The following is a 20,999-nucleotide window of genomic DNA, read 5'->3' on the forward strand; positions in this document are numbered from 1 at the left end:
TCCTCCTTGCTTACTGTTTTTGGTTCTCTGTGCCTTAAATATTGAGTCTGTTCTGGTCTGGCTATGGTCTGAAGAAGTGGGTCTGTCCCACGAAAGCTCACCTAATAAACTATTTTGCTAGTCTTTAAAGTGCTACTTGACTGCTTTTTGTTTTCACACTTGAAGTATTTTACACAAGATTTATGTCAAAGTCTACTATGTGAAATTCAACAATGGGTACATATGCTTCCAAGAACACAAGAACTGACAGGATTCAGTCACATTTCTGGTCCCTCTATTCTAGACTCCTAGTTAAAGGTAGTGGCTAATATCAGCTACTTTAAAAGAAGGTGCAATAACCCCAAAGTGACCAATTATTGAATAACTTGCCCATTGCAAATACTTCCTGAACCCCTTCAGTTTGGAGTTTATGTCCTGAAGAATGTGGGTTTAAATATATTCCAAACATCTTTTATAACCCTTCCTACTGTAACACTACATAGTCTATCAGCATCTAATTCTTTGAGAACCCTCTTGTGCTTGTAGTCTCAATGCCATCTGGCTGCAGTAAGTTCCACAAGCTCACTATTCAGACATGGTCTTTTGAAAATAAGTTGGATTATTTTGTATACTTTCTTAATTTCCCATTTATATATTAAATAGAGATGGAAAGTACAGTTTTTGAATTTATTCTGTTTCTATGCTGTTGCTTTATTTCTAAGGGACCTTGCCAATGGCAACATGGCTTCTTCGGGGCTGTATGGCCAGGATAGAGTTACTAACGCCTCCCCCCCCAACCCCCACTCCAGAAATACAGGGTAGACTTCAGATGTTACCAAGTCTTGACTGAGTTACTGTCAGTGAGTCCCTTCACCCCCATCCTTCCTAGGAGATCTTCTCCCCCAACCCTCGGGTCCTGCAGAGAACCCAGGGCCTCAGAAACTGGGTCAGCTCTTGTTCACGTTCTGTGCAGGTACCAGGGACTGAGATGGAGTCTGCTGTTGATGCTCTGAGCCTGCTATAGCACCATGCACTGTTGGGATGAGAGCTGAAGTAAGAGGTGTGACCTGGAGAAAAGCAGAAACTGGAAGAGGAGAACTTGCTCTAACCAGGGAAGGCACCTTTTCAGGCTTCCATTGGAAGGGCAGCTGAGACAAATCTCAAGGGCATTATAACTGGAACAGAATCACAACGTCACCGTCCCTCCATCAGCAGTGCTACTCAAATTTGGCCTGGCTGCCTTGTATCTGCCATGGCTGGGGATGGCTAGGCCAAATTTGAGTGACAGAGACCTCGTGTACCAAGGCCAGCTTCCAACCAGTGACACTTTGCAAAATGAAGCGTGGGAGCTCCTCTACATCCTGGACTGTAGGTCTCAGAAGCAACACTCCAGAAGCCCTACGCACCTGTTTGAAATATAGAACAACTGGCTATCCATACTAACTTACGGCCAGGCAATTGCTTATTTGAATAAGGAACATCCATTATAATATGGGACTGTCAGCAACCTTATGCCACAAGTCATGGCAGGAGTAAAGGCAAGACATATTTGGCTGTCCATGCCTGAAACTTCTAAAGATTCTTGTCCAATATGGATCCTCATGATCCATGAGCTTAGGGGCGGTGGGGGGAGGAAGGCATCCCAGCTGCTCCCAGCCAGTGTTCCGCTCCCAGCCCCATGCCTGCCCCCAGTTCTATTGGGGTCCCCTACTCTGCTCCCTGCTGGCTTTCAAACAGAACTCCTGCTATGATCTTATTTACAAAAAGTGTCTACTGCTCCTCCATAAATTAAAAACAAACAACTGATTGTATTAAATGCAGGAATACTGACCTGAATGTGCTTTGACTCTGTGAAATCAAAGAAATTATATTGGTCAAAATAAGGGATAAACCAACCAAGAATAATGGATCATTATAAGAAGAGAAGCCCCAGCAAGAAAGTGATTGGAAGCAGAGCTAAGGAAGAATCTCCAAAGCGTGGGCATAGAAGAATCAGCAGGGAAGGGGTGATCATAAGAAGCACCTTGTCAGGCACAGGCATAGCAAGTTTAAGGTGAGCATGGTAGGGTGATTATGGAGAATGTGGCCAACCGCACTGCCTAAGATCATATACAGTGCCTTGCTCATCAACATTTCCTCTGTTATGCCTGCCAAATAGCTTCCTGTTAAGGAGGATGTTCTGCAAGGATCTAGAACACCTAAACTACTGCCAGAACCCAGCAGACAAGCTGGCTTTGGATCATATAGCCCAGGCTCTGCTTTCTCAGTGTGTGGTGTGGAAGAACAATGAAGAACAAGCAATGGAAGAACTGCAATCCTCCTGCAAGCACAGGATGGGCAGTTAGGACGAAGCAGACCTGATAAGAACAGCAATTAAGTCATTAAGTAGTTTTCTCACAATAAATGGTGGAGACTTCATTTTTAGGGACATTTACAAGTGAATCCTCCCAGAGACTGGTTTAGATGGCCCAATAATTCCTTCTTCTCTCCAGCCTGTAGGGTTCTATAATGATGGCAATATGAAGTAAACAGCAGGAATTGCAATAAAAATGTGTTTGCCATTTAAGTGCAACCCTAGCATCTAGTGAGAGGGAAGGAACATCTTACCATGCAATACAAAATCACTGCATAGAGCCTGTGACCCAAGTCACTCACTCTTCATACTGTGCTATAAACATGCACATCACTTGGCAAATAAGACAGACTCTGGCCAATCTAAATTAAGGAAAGAATAAAATAAAGGCATGTTGGACACAAGAAGAGTTAAGACAATAAGGTTGCATGATAGACTAGGTGAGGAATGTGCATGTCCTATATTTAACACACTGAACCTCCCACAGAAGAACAGATGACTAGGATTTAAAAAGATTCCTTGAAGAAATGTGTTTGGGGAAAGAATTTGAAGGAACTGCATTTAAGGATCTCAAAAAAAGCACAGGCCACAAAAAAGTAGGGCTGGGAGGAGATGCAGGGAATAGTCAGATGAGCAAGTGAGTTAAGCAAGCTGGGCTTGGGTGAGTGAAGGAAGACCACAAGGAAGTTCTGGAGGACTTTGAAGACAAAAGACAGGAGCTTGAATTTGTTATAGGAGGCAATGAAGAAATTTTAAGAGGAACTGAACATGGTTGGAAAAAATGTGATAATTTTCATAGGTGAGATTCAGTTTGGAGAAAGAAGAGATGAAGATCAAGATGGTCAGAAAAAGCCTGCGATCAAAGACTAGACATGGATTTTGGTAGTGTGAATGGGGTGGAAAGACTGAATTTCAGAGATTAACGTTTTGCAGTTAAATCAGAGGTCTACCCAAAGTCAAGAGCAGATATGATTTAACATTAACATCGATTTTAACTTTTTTCAAGACAGTAACTTTAAAAACCCTGCAATTTTCTATTTAAAAGCCAAGCAATGCCATTTCATCCAAACTTTTTAAAGAAAGCTATTTCATTGATTTCTCTTCAGTTTAGAGGAAAACCATGGAAATGTTATTTATTATTTACACTGCACTTTACAGTAAATATGCATGGCTAACTTTTAACTAACAAATAAGAAAAATAGGCCTTGCCTCAGACTTTGGTCTCTTAATTAAGTAATTTGATAAGTGTTAAAGTTTGAGACAAGAGAAAGGAGAAGATTATTATTAATATCCTATAAGTGCTTTGGTTAGTTTTGCATACTCCATTACCTGTAAATTACATTTTCAGGTGTTCATATGTACACTACTTTAAGTAAAAATGTCATATGCAAATAACTGGCAAATATTGTGGGTACAAATATATTTTTATAAATCCAAATCCAGAAACAGTAGTCAGATCAAAACTACAGAACTTCTTTAAAGTTAAATATTCTGCATGTCTCATGCAGACGCTTAGATCTGAGCTACTAAAATTCTATCCTCCAGCTGAGTAGGTGGGGGGAGGGAAACCACACACTTTCCAAAAGATGCACTGCAATCCACACATCTCAGAAAAGGAGTTGAGGCACCTAGGAAAATTTAGAGCATGAATGTGTCATATGTTGCTACCCAGAAATCAGTATAGAATATGTAATTATGTTCAAGTACAGGGGCTGAATGAATGGTAGGCAATACCTTAAGTTACTGAAATATGCCAAATTGCATGTCAAATATACTGACATCCACATACATTGATCAGAAACACCTCCCAAGAGCGGTCTAAATTAAATTGCATAAAAATAGCCATAATGGGTCAGACCAAAGGTCCACCTAGCCCTCTATCTTGTCTTCCAACAGCAGCAAGTGTCCCTGAGGGAATGAACAGAACAGGTAATCACCAAGCAACACCTCCGCTATCACTCATTTCCAGCTTCTGACAAACAGAAGCTAGGGACATCATTCCTACCCATCTTGACTAATAGACATTGACAGACCTATCCTCCATAAATTTATCTAGGTCTTTCTTGAAACCTGTTAAAGCCCTGGTCCTCACAACATCTTCTGGCAGAAGTTCCAAAGGCTGACTGTGTGATGCATGATGAAATACTTCCTTTTGCTTGTTTTAAACCTGCTATCTATCAATTTCATCTGAGCCACGTCTACACTTATGAAAAATTTCAAAATGGCCATGTTAATGGCCAAAGCAAAGCATACGAATGAGGTGCTGTAAAGGCTGCAGCACTTCAGCTGATAGGAATAAGGGGATTTTGATATTTGCAGAGTCCTTTCGAAAAGGATCCCCTTGTAGGCGAGCTGCACACGAGCAAAACACGGCACTTTTGAAGTGCCATGGCTGGCAGCATGCTAATGAGGCACTGAATATTCATTTCAGCACCTCATTAAGATTCTTCAATTTGGCTATTAGCATGGCCATTTCAAAGTTTTTCCATAAGTGTGGACATAGTCCTGGTGACTCTTCGCCTGGTGTTATGGAAATAAACAAATGACTTTTCCTTTTCTCCACACCAGTCATGATTTTAGAGTCCTCTATGTGTTCTATAGCCCCTTTAGTCTCCCCTTTTCTAAGATGAGAAGTTCAAAGTCTTTATCTCTCTCCTTATATGGCAACTGTTCTAAACCCCTAATCACTTTTGTTGCCCTACTCTGAACTTCCCCCCCAATTCCAAGAAACCTGTTTTGAGATGAGGTGACCATATCTATATGCAGTATTAAGTATGTTGCATATTATGGATTTATACAAAGACAATAAGATATTCTCTCATTCTCTACCCCCTTTTTAAATAATTCCTAACATTCTATTGGGGGTGGTTTTTTTGAATGGATGTTTTCAGACAATTATCCACAAAGACTCCAGGATTATTCTCTTGAGCAGTAATAGATAGTTTAGTCTCCATCATTCTGAAAGTGTATTTGGGATTAGATTTTCCTATATGAATTACTTTCCATTTATCAACCTTAAAATTCATCTGCCGTTCTGTTGCCCAGTTACCTAATTTTGTGAGATCCTTTTGAAGGTCTTCATGCCCTGCTTTGCACTTAGCATTCCTGAGCAGTTTAGCATTATCTTCAAATCTTGCCACCTCACTCTTTACCCCTTTCTTCAGACCATTTATAATTATGTTGAATAGGATTGGTCCCCGTAAAGACCCCTGCAGGACACCAATCAGTTACCCTTCTCCAGTCTGAAAACTGAGCATTTATTCCTACTCTGGTTAATTTCTTGTAACCAGCTATCAATCCACAAGAGAACCTTACCACTTATCCCATGACAGCTTAGTTCACTTAAGAGCTTTTTGTGAGTGACCTTGTCAAAAGCTTTCTGGAAATATGTTATATGCACTGGATCCTCTGTGTCCACTACTTTTCAGCTCCCAACAAAGAATTCTAGTAGATTAGCGTGGCATGATTTCCCTTTACAGAAACCATCTTGACCTGCCCCCAAAAATTACGTGCTTCCATGTGTCTGACAATTCTCTTTACCATGGTTTAAACTAGTTTGCCTGCTACGGACATTAGATTTAGCAGTCTAATTACCAGGATTACCTTCAGAGCCCTTTTTAAAAATTAGCATCACGTTAGCTATTTTACAGTCATTTGGTGCAGAAGATGATTTAAAGCATAGATTGTAAACCATAGCTAGTAGCTCCTCAATTTCACATCTCTTGGATGAATGTCATCTTGTCCTGACAATTTATTACTGCTTAGTTTATCAGTTTATTCTAAAATCTCTTATGACACCTCAGTCTGGGATAATTCCTCAGATTTGCAACCTAAAGAGAGTGGGAATCTCCCTCACACTCTTAACTGTGAAGACCAATTAAAAGAGTTCATTTAGTTTCTCTGCAATGACGTTACCATCCTTGCGTGCTCCTTTAGCATCTTGATTGTCCAATGGCCTCGCTGGCTGTTTAGCAGACTTCCTGCTTATGATGTACTTTAAAAAAGTTGTTTTTACTTTGAGTTTTTTGGTTATCTGGTCTTCATATTCATTTTGGCCTTCTTAATTATATTTGTACAGTTCATTTCACAGAGTTTGTGCTCCTTTCTATTTTCCTGACTATGCTTTAATTTCCATTTTTTAAACAATGACTATTTTTCACTTTTTATTTGGTTACTAAGCCATGGTGGCACTTTTTTTTAAACACAGATATACATTTAAATTGGGCCTTTATCATGGTGTCTTTGAAAAGTTTCCAAGTAGCTTGCAGGGATTTTGCTTTTGTCAGTGTACTTTTTAATTTATTTGACTACCCTCCTAATTTGTGTGGTGTTCCCCTTTCTGAAATTAAATGCCACAGTGGTGGCCTGCTGTGGTTCCCCCCCCCCCGACCAGGAATGTTACATTTAATTATATTATGGTCACTGTTTCCAAAGGTCCAGCTACAGTCACTTCTTGGACCAGATCCTGTATTCCACTTAGGACCATATCAAGAATTTCCTCTCCCCTCATGGATTCCAGAACCAGCTGCTCAAAGAAGCAGTCATTTAATTGCTAACTAAAGGAGCTCTTGAGTTGGACTAACGTGAACCTAAAACCCACCACAGTTATCTGCCATTCATTAAGACAAGAAGCTGCATCCAATTTCTGTGACAACAATCCCATGATACAAGATAATCCCCTCATTTGCCCTGGGGTGACAAGCCACCCTATTTTCAGTGTATAGTAAGCTTTACCACTAAGAGTGCATAAAGTTTATAAGTGTGGAAAGGGGAAAGAACTTACTAAAGGTAGGAGCCATAATTTAAAAATGTGTTTTGAATGGTCACTGCCATCCCACTGCGGGCCCCCAAGCAGTAGCATGCCCCCTCCCCACACACCCCAAAATAAAAAGCAAATGTGCCCCCTCTCCCCGACAAATGCTTGGTCTGCTTTTGCCAAGTGCTAGCTCTGCAGAGTATATTAATTCATATCAAAAGGGTTACTGAGCTCCCAAATATGAGTTAAAATGAAGTAAGCTGCTGAATACCTGTTTGCTACAGATACACAAGAACAGACTAACAGCAGAGGTCAACAACCTTTCTAAGGAAGAGTGCTGAAATTTGACCTTTTGACCTCTACGTCCAGTCTGAGTGCCAATGCTACTTTTTAAGTCATTAACAGTCCTACTTACAACAGCTTCCATAATAAATTAAGATGCAGAGCTTTACCGTGTAGATGGTGGCTGGTAGCATTAGTTGGTCTTTTGTTAATCCACAGGCACTATGGCTTTAAGCAAGCTCCTGGCTACCTGGGGGGAGGAGTGGCAGGTCTGAACTCCAATCTTGCACACCAATGAAAATTGGCTCACACGCCGCTCATGGCACACATGCTGGGCATTGCTGACCCCCTGGACTATAGGTTGGTGTAATCACTGTTGTAGTCTGCACTTACATTTTATCAATCTGGAAATAAAACTGATTCTGAACTACTAGGAAAGTATATTAGTTCTTTAACAGTTTTCATTGCTGCCCATCTCACTTTTTGCAATCTCTTCTACATTTAACAAAAGCTAAAGAAGTATTTAAAAGATATCCAAATGCACAGCCTGAAGTTCTTTTATACACAAGAGCTATTGAAAGGAGTTCAGCTTCCAGACTGTGCATACACTTCCTCAACAATGCCTTCTTACGATGTCAGTGAGGTACTGACAGAGCTGGGCAACAGCAATTTTGGCGTTAATATAGGCTTGGAGAAGCAAGAGATAGCACCGTAGAGAAAACAGCTTACCATCTTTTTAATGGCAGCCAGAAGGAGATGCACAAACTTAGGCGTATATTTACACCAGATCCATAGTAATTCCCCCCTTTAAAAAACAGATTACACAGTGAAATACACTCATGAAACACTTTTGAAGCAAAGGACAGGATTTGATCCATAATTTAGAAGAAAAGTCATTGCGCTGTCAGACTACATAAAACAAACAACTTACAAAGAGGAGAAACAATTGGTAACGTCTACAATCTTGTGTTTTATGATTTGCCAAGAAATGTTTACAGTACCTCTCTCAGGCATTTTTTACTTTCATTTTATTTGCAACAGAAACTAATGATATCTGAATGAATTCCAAGACAGGCTGTGCTTTCTAATTTCTTCAAATGAACACTGCACGTATACTACAAGGGTCTATTTAAAAACAAATTAAAAGCATACTACCTCATACTGTGCTGCTCAGAACTGGTCAGATAAGCAGATCAAAAATTTATGGCTGTTAGTTTCTACGTTCAAACTTTAAATGATTGACTTGGCTCCTGCAAAAGTTATTCCAAATCTCTCAAGTTAAAGAAAACATTACTCCTCTGTTGATTTAAAGTGATTGTACATACTTGTCATCCAAGAAAGTACCGACTGAATCAACAAATTTTAAATGATTAGAAAGTACACCATTTTTAACACAAGATAGAGAATTAGCCTATGGAATTCAATGCTACATATTGTTGAGACATGTTGATTTAATACTAAAATAGTAATTATACTGTAACCTTAAGGTTATGATTTTTAATGCTCAAGAAAGGACATGTACAGGAAAGATCCTCAAAAAAAGCCCATTAATTCAGCCACACTACACATCTTGAATGTTTTATGATAGGTGTTTAACAGTAATGCATTGAGACACCTTTAACAAAATGAAAAATAGAAATTACATCCATGCAAAGTGACCACTTATCATTTAGCTTCTTTTCTAATTTTTGAATGCTCAAAGTTATAACCTGATTCACATGAAAAAAAACAATCCTAAGCACCATGTGTATGCCTATCACAAGAATGAAACAAGTTCAACATTGACGCAGAAATTAAAAAACTTCCCATGTCACCAGCCCTATTGTCAGCAGCACCCTGGTTCTCTTTAAAGGCTTCCTCTATCAAAGTACTGTCCAGATTTGACACTGCTTAGCTTTTGCAATTCAAAATGGTTATAGCTAGGCTTTGAAGGTTGGCTTTTTTAAAATCAGTAAGTGTCAATTTCACCAATTGATCAAGGACTATTGACCAGTAGCTAGGATATTCATCTAAGAGATAGAACTTCTGAGTTCAAATCTCTGCTCTGATTCAGGCAGAGGAGGGATTTTTCACTTAAACACAAAATTGTTCCAATCAGTAATAAAATTTACAGGAAAGAAAAATGCTGCTTCAGATCTTGGATTTTGATATTGAGTTACTTGGATGTTTTGACATAATTTGATAGTTTATATTTTAAAAAGTTATAGCTTTAACTTTTTGAATCTCCCCATCTACTGTAATTAAGTTATCATCTGACCTCCAATTTCTGAGCCCCCATACCGAGGGGAATACTCACAACTATGAAAATTTAAATAGATAAATTTTAAAAAAGCTTAACATTAGCCATTGAAATAACAAAAAAAAAATAAATAAAAATTGAAATCTGCCAAGCAGAATCTAGAAGAGTCAATGCTATAGAAAACTGGGTAAGTTGGCAGCAGATGATAAGTTAGATTATAAAATATTGAGTCACCTGCTGTAGCACCAGGGAAGAGGCACATTTTAGTGGTTGAGGAAATCATAATTTACAGAAATGCCTAAAGTCAGTGGTTTATCACATAAACCACATGTATATCCTAGATAACCTTTTCCTTTAGTTAAGGAGAAGGTTAATGTCATCCTTAGTTGTACAAATATGGGTTGTAGAAATACAGTTATCCACAAAACAAGCACAAACAATGAAATACTTAAATATCTAAAGTAGTACGTAGGTGCCTAAGTCCCCTAATCTAAAGCGAAGGACAACCCTGGGATTGACATTCACAGAACCATCACTCGAGCTGCCACCTGACCCTGAAGGTGCCTACATTTCCACTGGTAAACTGCCCTAGTCACCTAAATTTATGTTGGTGGGCACATGAAAAGCTGCCTAAGTCCTGAGCTGCTTGGTGGTTAAATCATGGCAGGATTCACAAAGTAGGCACTCCCTTGCCTTACTATCCAGCAGACACCAGCTCCATTGGAGTTCTCAGAGTACACCTACCTTGCCTAACAGACACAGTGGTGGTGGCCTAGCGTTTCAGGCGCATTTCAGGACATGGAAGTCCAGAGTTCAAATCCCTCCACTATCCAATTCAGAGCGGACATTTGAATGCAAGTCTCCCACCTAACCACATGGCTATTAACTGGGTGTTCCAGGGCTATGTCTAGACTACAGGGATTTGTCAGCAGAAGTTTGTTTTGGAAGATATCTTGAGACAAAACTTCTGTCAACAGATCGCGTCGAGACCACAGGGCAATCAAAAGACAAAACCTTTGAATCTATACATGGCCAATATGTCCTGTTGAACCTGCTCCACTCTTTATCAAATCCTTAAAAAACATCACTGAGCAAAAGAACATGATAGCCGCTGGTGAATAGCCTATCACGTCTATCTGGGAAGTAGAATTCCTCAGTTCATCTCTCTCCCCTGGCACAGGCAGAAGAGGGTTTCTTTTTATCTCAGTCTTCTACATCCATGAGTGATTTAAGGAATGCATAGGAGGAGGCACCACCATCAACTTTTCCCTACTTTTTTTCCTTGAGAAGAGACTGTCAAGAAACAGACACTTAACTCCACAAGAAAGGATTTGTGTGTATGAGCTAGGCAGGAAGAAGTGGCCCTGTCTGGCCCAAAGTTAGGCACCTGGCTCCCTGTAAGTGATAAGGCTTAGCCCATACCTCAGCATTCCTGAATAGCTAGCACAGGCAGCTTCACACTTAGCAGGCTGGCTTCCATACATCCTTCTAAGGCACCACTCATCCCATATTGTATTGGGAGCGTAGGTACATAACTCAGAATTGTCCAACTCCCCTAGATAGCAGGGCACTTAAAAGTCAGTACCCCTTACAAGCCTGCCAATAGTCCTAGGTTGCATGGGACTGATATGCTTTGACCCAGAGTCCTCCATCCTTGAAGTGAATTATTTCCACAACTTTTGGGACCTCACATTTCAGTGAGAACCCAAACTAAACTCTTACACTAGGTTGCAACCCCTCAGGTTTGACCTGTCCACCCTCCTACTATTGAGGGGCAGACAGACCAAATCTGGGTGGCACTGAACCCTCCTTTACCCGCTTGAAATGTTGGGAGCTCTGTCCTTCTGAATCCAGTCTGCAGACTACTAGTCTAGACTACTGCACACAGTTTGCCAGAGGTTAGTTCCTTCTCAATGAAAGGTTGAAAGCCAGGCATTTCAGTTTTACAAAGACATATTGTTACCATCAACGAAGGCAAAAGGAGAAACTGAAGCTCAAATATACACAACTTTATGCCTAAAAACATTTTAATATCCAACTTTTGCCACAAAGAAGGAGGATATTTTTTGAAATCCCCCCTCAGATAAGATCAAATTAACTGATACTCTCTACTAATAGTCTTTAGCACTACAAAATTTTGTTCCATATTTGTCTGCTTTTGTCAGCATTTGCTATTCATCTGCTCCAACAAATGATCCAGCCTGGCTGCCCTATGATGATTTTAGGGCTATTGAAGTTCAGATAGTTGAACTCTATCCACCAGCTGTTAATGTACCCCACCCCACCCAATAAAAAATAAAATAAAAAAGTGACTCAGACATTTGGAATTATAGCAGACACTTTAAATGATATACAGAAATAGACCCTAGCACAAGGGGTCTAACTACAACTGTATTAATGGCACTATTAAATCACTCACCACAAGAAAGTAGTGAAAAGCCATTACCAAAATACGTAAATACTTGTCCTGAGACACAGAGAATAAGAATGCATCACTAGGGTATACGATATTCCCTCGCATGAATATTTCGTCAGTTTTCTCTTAAATTTGGATTTTCATTAATCTAAAATAAAATTAAATGCAGATTTAAAGCAAATTTTCCTCTTTGTGCAGTGTTTGAGAAATAGTGCCCCAACAAGTCTTTGGACTTATACCTTTCTTCCCATTGCTAGCCTAATTCAAGGATTGAACCTTCTCCGACTGAAATCAACGACAAAACTCCCACAGCTTCATTGTGTTGAAGCTTAAACCCAAAAAAAAAAAAAATTAGCATCTTGCTTACAGTTTGGCTGAAGTAGCTTCTCAGTATCATCACTGTACAGCAGAACCCCAAAATATGCAAACTCAAGTTGCATGTATCATGGTTTAACGTGACTCAGGGTGGTGGGGAGCTGGTGCCTGGCTATCAGCTGCCCACCACTCATAGGAAACTGACCAGATCTGCTGCACTGGTCAGTTTCCTGGCTCCCCTGAGTAACCTGAAATTTGACTTACGCGGTGTTGGAAAGTAACACAACTTCAGCATAAGTCAGGGGTCTACTGTATTCCTAAATGTATTTTGCTATCTAATTAAAACTAACTCTTGGGTTTTCCCCAGCACACCCATAAAAATGTATGAAAGTGTTACAAGAAAGATATGTTAAAGATGGGGTTCCATGGAAGGTGTGTGTACATGGTCAAGCTGAGTGTTTGTATTGGTATCCATTAGACTATGTGAGCAATTTTCAACATTAAAAGAATGACACTTAGGTCTCTCTCCTCCCTGATATTCCTTGGTACATCAAAGATAATATTACCACCATTGTGTATCACTGTAATGGCAATACAATAAATACTTTTCTTAGCAACTGAATTTTTCTTTACAACAGTGGCTCTGGAATAACCAGCAGTGCTATCCTTTTCACAAATTAAAGTTCACTGTAGCTTTGCAATATCTAGCCTGATCTTCACGGATTATATCATCACTGATATCTTAACATTAAAACTATTATGCTATGAATAGTAATGCATAAGAACTGCTTTACATTAATCTTGACTTTTTAATATTATCTTCAAAGGTTTGCATTTAAATAATTTTATCTTCAAAGCATAACACTGTTGAAAATTGGATGGTACTCTAGTGAACAGCTAGAAAATAGCGTGAAGTACAATTTATAAATCAATGGCATGACTTGCCTCAATTGTGTCACAGTTTTCTAGTGATTGTTATTTTCCTTACTTCATTTAGATACCCAAAGAAGTAATAAATAGATGGTCTCACAAGGGATTGTTGTATCCTGATGCACTTTTACATACAGATTATTAAACCATTTTAGCAACTACAAGAACCATATCAATAGCCCATTAGTGACTTGTTCTGTGGGGTTTCCTTAGCTTCAGTTTGCTTTCATGTCATGGGATGAAATCCTCAAGTCTGACCAGGTGGTTTAGGACTTAAGTGCCAATTTCAATATTTCTAAGCCACTTCTGAATACAGAATTTAAGTACTTTTGAAAAAAAGGTTATCCTAGATGTTATCTTTACTTGATCAAGAGATCATCTTCAAAAGTTCAATGTGATGAGTTGCTATGGAGACTGAAAAATGTAACAAAATTTTGGAAAATAATATTAGAGAGAGGAAATTCAAAAATGCAGAGCTTAGGTTTGGATAAGCAACCAAAATAAATGCCTAACTTTAATTTTAAAAAAAAGAGTGAACTTCTTGGGTCTATGAGAAATTACAAAGATTTACAGCCAGCCATTCTTGCTTCTGGTCATGCCAATAATGTTAAAAAGAAAAAAGGCGTTTTAGCACCTTTTCGGAAACTTACACTTGTCATCCTGGAAAGAACCTAAAGTCTAGAACTGTAATTTACTGAAAGTTATTCAGACACAGCTAACACTGAGAGAGCAACAGTGAGCAAGAAAATATCCCTACCACCACAGAACAAAAAAAAGCATTCATGTAGCACTTTAAAGACTAACAAAATAATTAGGTGATGAGCTTTCATGGAGCAAACCCAGTTCTTCAGATTTGGAAGATCTGGTCTGCCTGATGAAAGCTTATCACCTAATAACTTATTTTATTAGTCTTTGAAGTGCTACTTGACTGCTTTTTTTGTTTTGTGAAGATCCAGATTAACATGGCTACCCTTCTGTGACTATTTGCCACAGAATTAGTTAAACCCAAAGAAAGCTGATCTCTTCTGGAAGATTGTTTCATGATCCCACTGGAAAACAGACTAATTAATTTTGTAGAAAATAAAATTTATGTGCAAAGCAAAAATAATTGAAGCAGAAACTGATGTAAACCACAATTTTATCTCTCTGCATCCATTTTGTGGGTTTAAGACTTTTGGATGTTTGAGAGAAATTAATTATCACAAGGTTAATTTTGCAATTACCCTCAAAAATTCTGAGCTCTTACTGCAGAGAGAGAGGGAGAAAGAAACAAACATTCTGTATGTTACAAGTTCATGTGTAATATAGAACAGTTTTATGCTGATTCCAAAAGAGTTGGCAGCAATTAACAATTATGCCTCTTCTAAGCCAATGGAACAGGTTCTTGTTTTCTTTTTTCCAATTATTACACACTGGTAACATACGATAAAGTAGGATATGCATACAGTCTAAAGAATACTGCACATAACTGTGAGGAAAAAAAAATCTCAAATCGCTACACAGAAATGTTGCAATATTTCATAGGCCTGAAGAATGGGATGGCAAATTAGCAGAGACACAGACCACTGCATCTGAGGTTCCACTGATGAAACATCTTTCATTTTCATATTTGAGTTTTTTTTAATATTTATTAGATACAAAAATCAAAGAAAAATAGAAATTAAATACTACTACATATAAATAACACTTTAAAAGAAAAAAACAGGTTCTGCTTTGCCTCAGTACACATTTGGACTTAGGTGCACACTGCAATACAATGATTTTAGCATACATTGTTCTACTTAATATACAAATGTTTACTTTAAAATATAACCACTAACAATTTGATACACTTCTGTTAGCACACTCTAAATAGATTAGGAAATGTGTTCTTGATAGTGCTTGTAATCAAACAAGTTACATATTATTCTGCTATCGTAAAATACAATAAATCCAGACTGTTAACTAAACCATACAACAGTTAAATATTGGTTAAGTGGAAAAACTGTTTTGCTTCTTTTCACCTAACTGTGATGCAAGTACTGCTCTGCTGGGACTAGCAGGCACAGCAAGTCAAAGCACAATAGCCCTTCAACTGCAGGAGCACAGGTTTAAATGTCTGTTTTAAGTCACACAAGCAAATATCATATTGGCATTAGAATTCTAGTGACAGTTGTCTAGAAGTCACCATAAGCCTCCTCATGGTTGGGGCCTTTGCTCCTGAACACCACTGGACTAGAACAGCAGGAGGAGGATGAAATGAAGTTGAGCTGAACTTGCAGATTCTCACCTTCACAAGAACTGCAGTCATACTTCATAAACCTGAAAACATGCACATAAGATAATAGCTCTAGTTAGCACACCAATCTGATATTCTGTTTAATGTACTTCCTCATCTGCAACAGATCAGGATCGAGCAGATCCAAAAAGCTGGGATCTAAAGCTTTCCAATAATCTGAAATCCAAAAGTCATGTTTTCTATTTGGGCTTTCCCCTTTGCAGTTGGAAGAGATATGTAACTATCTGAACTTCTTAAGGCAATGTCAATTCACATCCACTGAGATGCTTATACAATACTAAGAGACCTCTGCACAATAGGTAACAAAATTCATGATGGCAAAATAATTCTAGAGAAATCTATTCAGAACACACAATGCAGAGAGACAGAAGAAAGACTAACACAAACAAACATGAGAAAAGCACCTGACAGAAAGACAAATGTCATAATTTCAATGCTACAGTTCATGTTCCAATGTCAGAGTGGCTGCTCTGTGCATATACCAAATCTCCATTACATCAATTTATTTAATTTCTCTTCCATCTGTGCCTACACTTTCACTATAATTTTTTCTGTAAGTTATTTTTTATACTCCAAGGATCACATATAGACTACTTAAGCAAGCCCCTCCGCCCACTCTCTATCTCAAAGTCAATCTCTAAAGACTGTCTTATTACTCTGTGGTATGCATACATATGCATTTCTAACTATCTACAGTCAATACATAGAAAAAGCTCTCTGAGGCCACTGCCACTAAACAAGACCTAAAAAACAGGATGGGCTCTCGATGAGCACTGAAACAGAAGATTAAGCAGCTGCTCCTCCAGTGCCTTGTGCCATATGTAGACATGCAAAAGGAAATGAATGCCAAAGCCAGTTTGGTTACAGTTTACACCAACTTTTCACAGGTCTGAAGACCAACACCAATTCAATGGACAGTAGACCTGTAAGGTTTTCCATTCGTTTTAATCTCTCCAAGGGAATTAGAGACCTAAAGCTCCCATAGCTCACAGATTAGATGAAACAAATGTGGTTACCCAGCACTGGGGTGAGAAGTGAATGTTGCGCAGTTTGTGGGAGAAGTTGAAAACTTCACTACTAGCGAGGGGAAGGAAGGGGGGAATCATCCCTTGTTCTTTTGCTTTGCTTCATGGCTAGTAAAACCACATTTGCGAGTTACAAAAGAAAGGGGCGCTGCTGGCAGGCAGCTCTGCACACCCATGTCAAGGAGAAGCAGAACCGCTGGCTGAACATTTGGTTGAACAGAATAAGGCACTGGAAGCCACCACTGATCTTGCCCATCTCCTCTGGCGTGAGGTTGCTGGGCCCAGCTGGGGAGTGGCCTGAACACTTGAGGAAGCAGGCTGAGGCATGAGAGATTATTGGGGCTCACTCGCTAGGCCCTGGGGCAGTGGCTGGGACCCTGGGACTGACACAGTACCTCAGGGAAGACAGCACCTCCACCCACAGAGCAGGGAGTCTGTCAGCCCCTGGCACCCCTCACTACCGCCTGCAGGAGCAGAGGCTGCGCCCACTGGAGGGGGGTGGCAGCCAGAGAAGTGCTGACTGAGTAAAGGTGCTGCCCCCCACAAACACACACACCCGCCAGCAGCGCCAGGGGCCGGCTCGAAGCTGCTGAGGGGGTGTGAGCGACCGGGGACTAGTTACTAGCAGGTGCTTCCCGACGGACGAGAGAGTGGGGGGGGCGGGGGGTGAAGCGGCGAACCTGCCCGCACGGGACCGGCCCCGAGGCACTCGGCGGCAGGAGGGGCGGCCCCGCCCCCAGGAGCGGCGCGCGGCCGGCAGGGACGCTGCACCCGGGTCTCTCCCGCGGGCGGGCGCGTCTCACAGGCGCGTGTAGTCTCCGCGCCGGGTCCCTGCGCCCCTTGGCCACACAGAGGGGGCGTGGCCCGCGGAGCAGCGATTCCCCCCGCCTCGCTCGGGAAGAGGCGCCTACGCGCGTCCAGGGCGTCCCCGGCGGGCAGCAGCAGCCGGACCCCGCGTCCCCCCGCAGGGCAGCCCGGCTCTGCTCCGCCCGTGCCCGCAGGGCAGGGCGCCCCGCGAGCAGAAAGGTCAACCAGGCGCCGGCCGGTCAGCCTCACCCTGAACTCTAGCAAACCTGTCCCCGCCCTGCAGGGAGCCGCCGCTCTTTGCCACCGCGTGCAACTGCAGCGCGCCGGCTCCCGCCGCCTGCCACAGCATGCACAGCACCTGGGCCAGCCTGCGGCTCCCAGCTCGCCCGCCCTTACCCCGCCCAGAGCGGCGGATCCCCCCCTCTGCGAGCGGCCAAACAGGGGGAAAGCACGCAAGAGAGCCCTGCGCCTACTTCACCGCCCTGTGGTAGCAATGCCGCAGACCTCGGGGACTAAGTTCAGTCCCGCTCCTTGCCGGGGTAATACAACTGATCGCGGCATTTTAGGCAAGTGGTGGCCAATGAATTGGTCAAGGTTAAATCAATAACACGAGATGCGTCTCGTTCTTTAACTCGCGCTTCCTTTCGTCTTCGGAAAGCTCTGCTTCCTTGCCAGAGAGAACCGAACACCCATCCTCACTGTAACAACACGGACCTCGTCCAATAAACTCACGATTGTTAAGAGAAGGACGCGGGTTAACACTAATTAACATTTCCACCAACGACCGTTCGTTACAGTTCTAAATCCCAAAAATCATTCATTGAGGTAGAAGCCTATCAGAACCAACTTCATCTGCCTCTATCCCAAACAGCAATTCCTGTTCTCGTCCAAGGATATCGAACTCAACAAAAAGGAAATCCTAGCAGGATAATATTCACTTGTTCTGAGCGCTATTTCTTGCGACGACTGTTGGGGTAACAGAATATTTATACGCTATAGATTTTTTCCCCAAGTTAAATGACACGTGGTTATGTAAGGAGCTGTACAAATCAAAAAGTACTGCACAGCATTCACTTAACCAGTTCAGTGCCAGCGATTCAGCCACGATTATTACCCTCGCCTACTGCATGAAATCAAGTACACGTGCGGTATCTTGACTTCGTTGTAAACTGGCTCTAGATCACCCAGTAGGAAAATGTAGAATTAGGTGTCAATGAGGTGCAAACGTGAAACTTTGGGGGGGGGGGGGAATGAAGTTATTCCATAACCAACAACGCTCAGAAAACGGTACAGACGATTCCTGGCGCCCATGCACGGAGCATCTTAAGAAAGAAAAGAGGAAGGGATAGACGGATGGCTGCATCTCTCGAACAACGACTGCCAGAGAAACAGGGCTGCAGGTTAAAGGCCAACCGTTCACAAAAGCGAAGCAGTTTTATAACGATGTGTCTCTGGAGCAGCTACGGATAAAAAACAACGTTTTAAGGTCAACGCCCCCCCCCCCAGGAAAATGCACGTACCAGCTACTAGACATAATGGCAGTAGCAATCTGAAGATCAAGCCACACACCACTTCTGTTGCCATTGCTGGAAGGTCTGACTAGTTCGAGTCTTGCTCAGATAAATGAGGACACCGGTGGGCTGCGGTTACGGCAGGCGCCCCTCCGCAACTGGAGGCCCCCCCTGGCCCAGAAAGCGAGTGCCGTTTGGCATGGTCCTTCGCCGGATTTTCTCGACCTGCTGCAGATCCCGTAACACCTTTGGCAGAGCCCAATAAATCCCGCAGCAGCCGGATTCCGGGCGACTCCAGGACGAGACGCCCGGTTTCTTAGAGGAACTTTCCCCCTTCCTCTTACTGGAGAACCATTTTGGCGTGCCCCGCCTCAAGGAAGGCCGAGCCGCATTTTAAACCTCAATCGCCCCCGCTCGGTTCCGTAGTGACCAAAAGCTGGGCTCCCGCGTGCCCTAGGGCTGCATCCGAGGAGCCGCCAGAGTCACGAGTCACAGCTTCCGAGGCACGCTGCAGACTCCAGCCCCTTTCTTCCCGCTTCTGGCCCGGAGGACCCAGCCTGTGGCAAACCGGGCAGAACCATCCCGAGCCGCTAGGTCGCTGGCATTTTGCATCCTTCTCCCACGACGTGCATGCTCCCCTGCCCGGGGGCGGCGGGAGGTAGCCAGGCGAGGGGGGGAACAGACCGCCTCTCCCGTTCCGGCTGCGGCTGCTGTCTGCCTTGCTGCCCCTCCGCGACGCTCCCGTACGGCTGCAGCTGTGCTCTTTGCCCACACTTCTCCACCTCAATGAAAACTTGGCGAGGCCCCGCCCCTGTGGGGGCCAGGCCGGCCCGGCGAACAGGCGGCGCTGCAGGGGAGACCTCCTCCAATAGGAAGAGGCGCGTGGGGCTGGGCTAGAGGAACTGCGAAGGCAGCTTGCTGCGAGCGTCCCAGCGGCAAGCCGGGGCTCCTCTCCGCCGTCCCCCCCTTCCTCTCACCTGCTCGCCAGTGGGATGAGGCAGGCGCGATAGATGTGTCGATTCCCGTTAATAATACACGTCCGACCCAGCCACGTACTCACGTGTATTCAAGATTCCTTGAGGGAGCCGCTGGAAGACATATTAGCTGCAAGAGGCATTTCAAAAACCAAGTACGCGAGTGCCACGGGCATCAATAGTTTGGTTCATCCATGCGGGGGCTAGAGAGCATTCTTTATTCAAGCAAAAAACTATATCGACTTCTGCAGCTGTTAACCTTGAGTTAGGAAGGCGAGGTGGTGTTCTCAATAAATGTATGTTTTACTAATGTAAAGGGAGACCCGGATGCACTCAAATGTAAGAGATTTCTCTGCCTCTACATTCAACACCTTCCCAGCACCTTCGGTTGAAAAACAAATATTAAAAAAAAAATCAATGTTCCTTTCACGGGGCTGCGTGATTAGCTTTTTTATTTCTCTTCAACGGGGCACTCAAGCCTTCCTAGTCAGTTTCTAGTTAATCTCGCAGGCGCTAGGACAACGCTTGCAGGCGGCGACCATTCAAACAAACAAACAAACAATCAAAAACTTATTTGTGGAGACATTTTGAATTGTCATAAATCTGTAAACAATTACTTTTATTAACCTTATTTGGGGGGGAAATTGATCGCACTGTCTCTGTTTTGTGTAAATCACAATATCTTCATTTTTTTTAAAATGTAGTAATTACATATAATATTAAAATTAATTAAAGGAGGGAAGGAATTCATATATAAAATTGCAGAATTACCAGGTGTGGTATGTAACATATCACTTAAATCAGTCTCTGTACCAGAAGTCTGGAAGAGATACAAGGCAACACTGAATTTAAAAAAAAAAGTGGGATGTGGGAGGAAGAGTCAGAGGCCATCCTTGCAATTTCTGGCTAGTAAGCCTAATGTCATTACTAGGCAAAGTGGCTGAGACTATAAACATACCAAATTATCAGACAGATAGATTAGCTAAACACAGTATGTTAGGAAAACAGGCAACCTGGCCTTTGTGAAGAGAAATCAAGCCTCACACCTCACAAAATTCTTGGAGGATGTCAGCAAACAGGTAGACAAAGGTGATCCAGTGGATCTAGTGTACTTGGACTTTCAGAAACCTTTGA

The 20,999-nt window shown here is 42.1% G+C and overlaps 1 protein-coding gene across 3 annotated transcripts in view; it reads right to left on the bottom strand.

Annotated features, from left to right (window-relative positions):
- PIEZO2 (piezo type mechanosensitive ion channel component 2) overlaps window positions 1-19,616 on the bottom strand; it is a 443,043-nt gene extending 423,427 nt beyond the window's left edge. For all 3 annotated transcript variants that reach the window (XM_074987458.1, XM_074987460.1, XM_074987459.1), the window contains exon 1: window positions 18,901-19,616. In XM_074987458.1, the coding sequence (XP_074843559.1) occupies window positions 18,901-18,964 (64 nt within the window). In that variant the 5' untranslated portion in view covers window positions 18,965-19,616. The remainder of the gene's footprint in view (window positions 1-18,900) is intronic.
- Window positions 19,617-20,999: the final 1,383 nt, after the last annotated feature.

Source organism: Carettochelys insculpta, chromosome 2 (genome assembly GCF_033958435.1).
Source record: "Carettochelys insculpta isolate YL-2023 chromosome 2, ASM3395843v1, whole genome shotgun sequence".
Taxonomy (NCBI): domain Eukaryota; kingdom Metazoa; phylum Chordata; order Testudines; family Carettochelyidae; genus Carettochelys; species Carettochelys insculpta.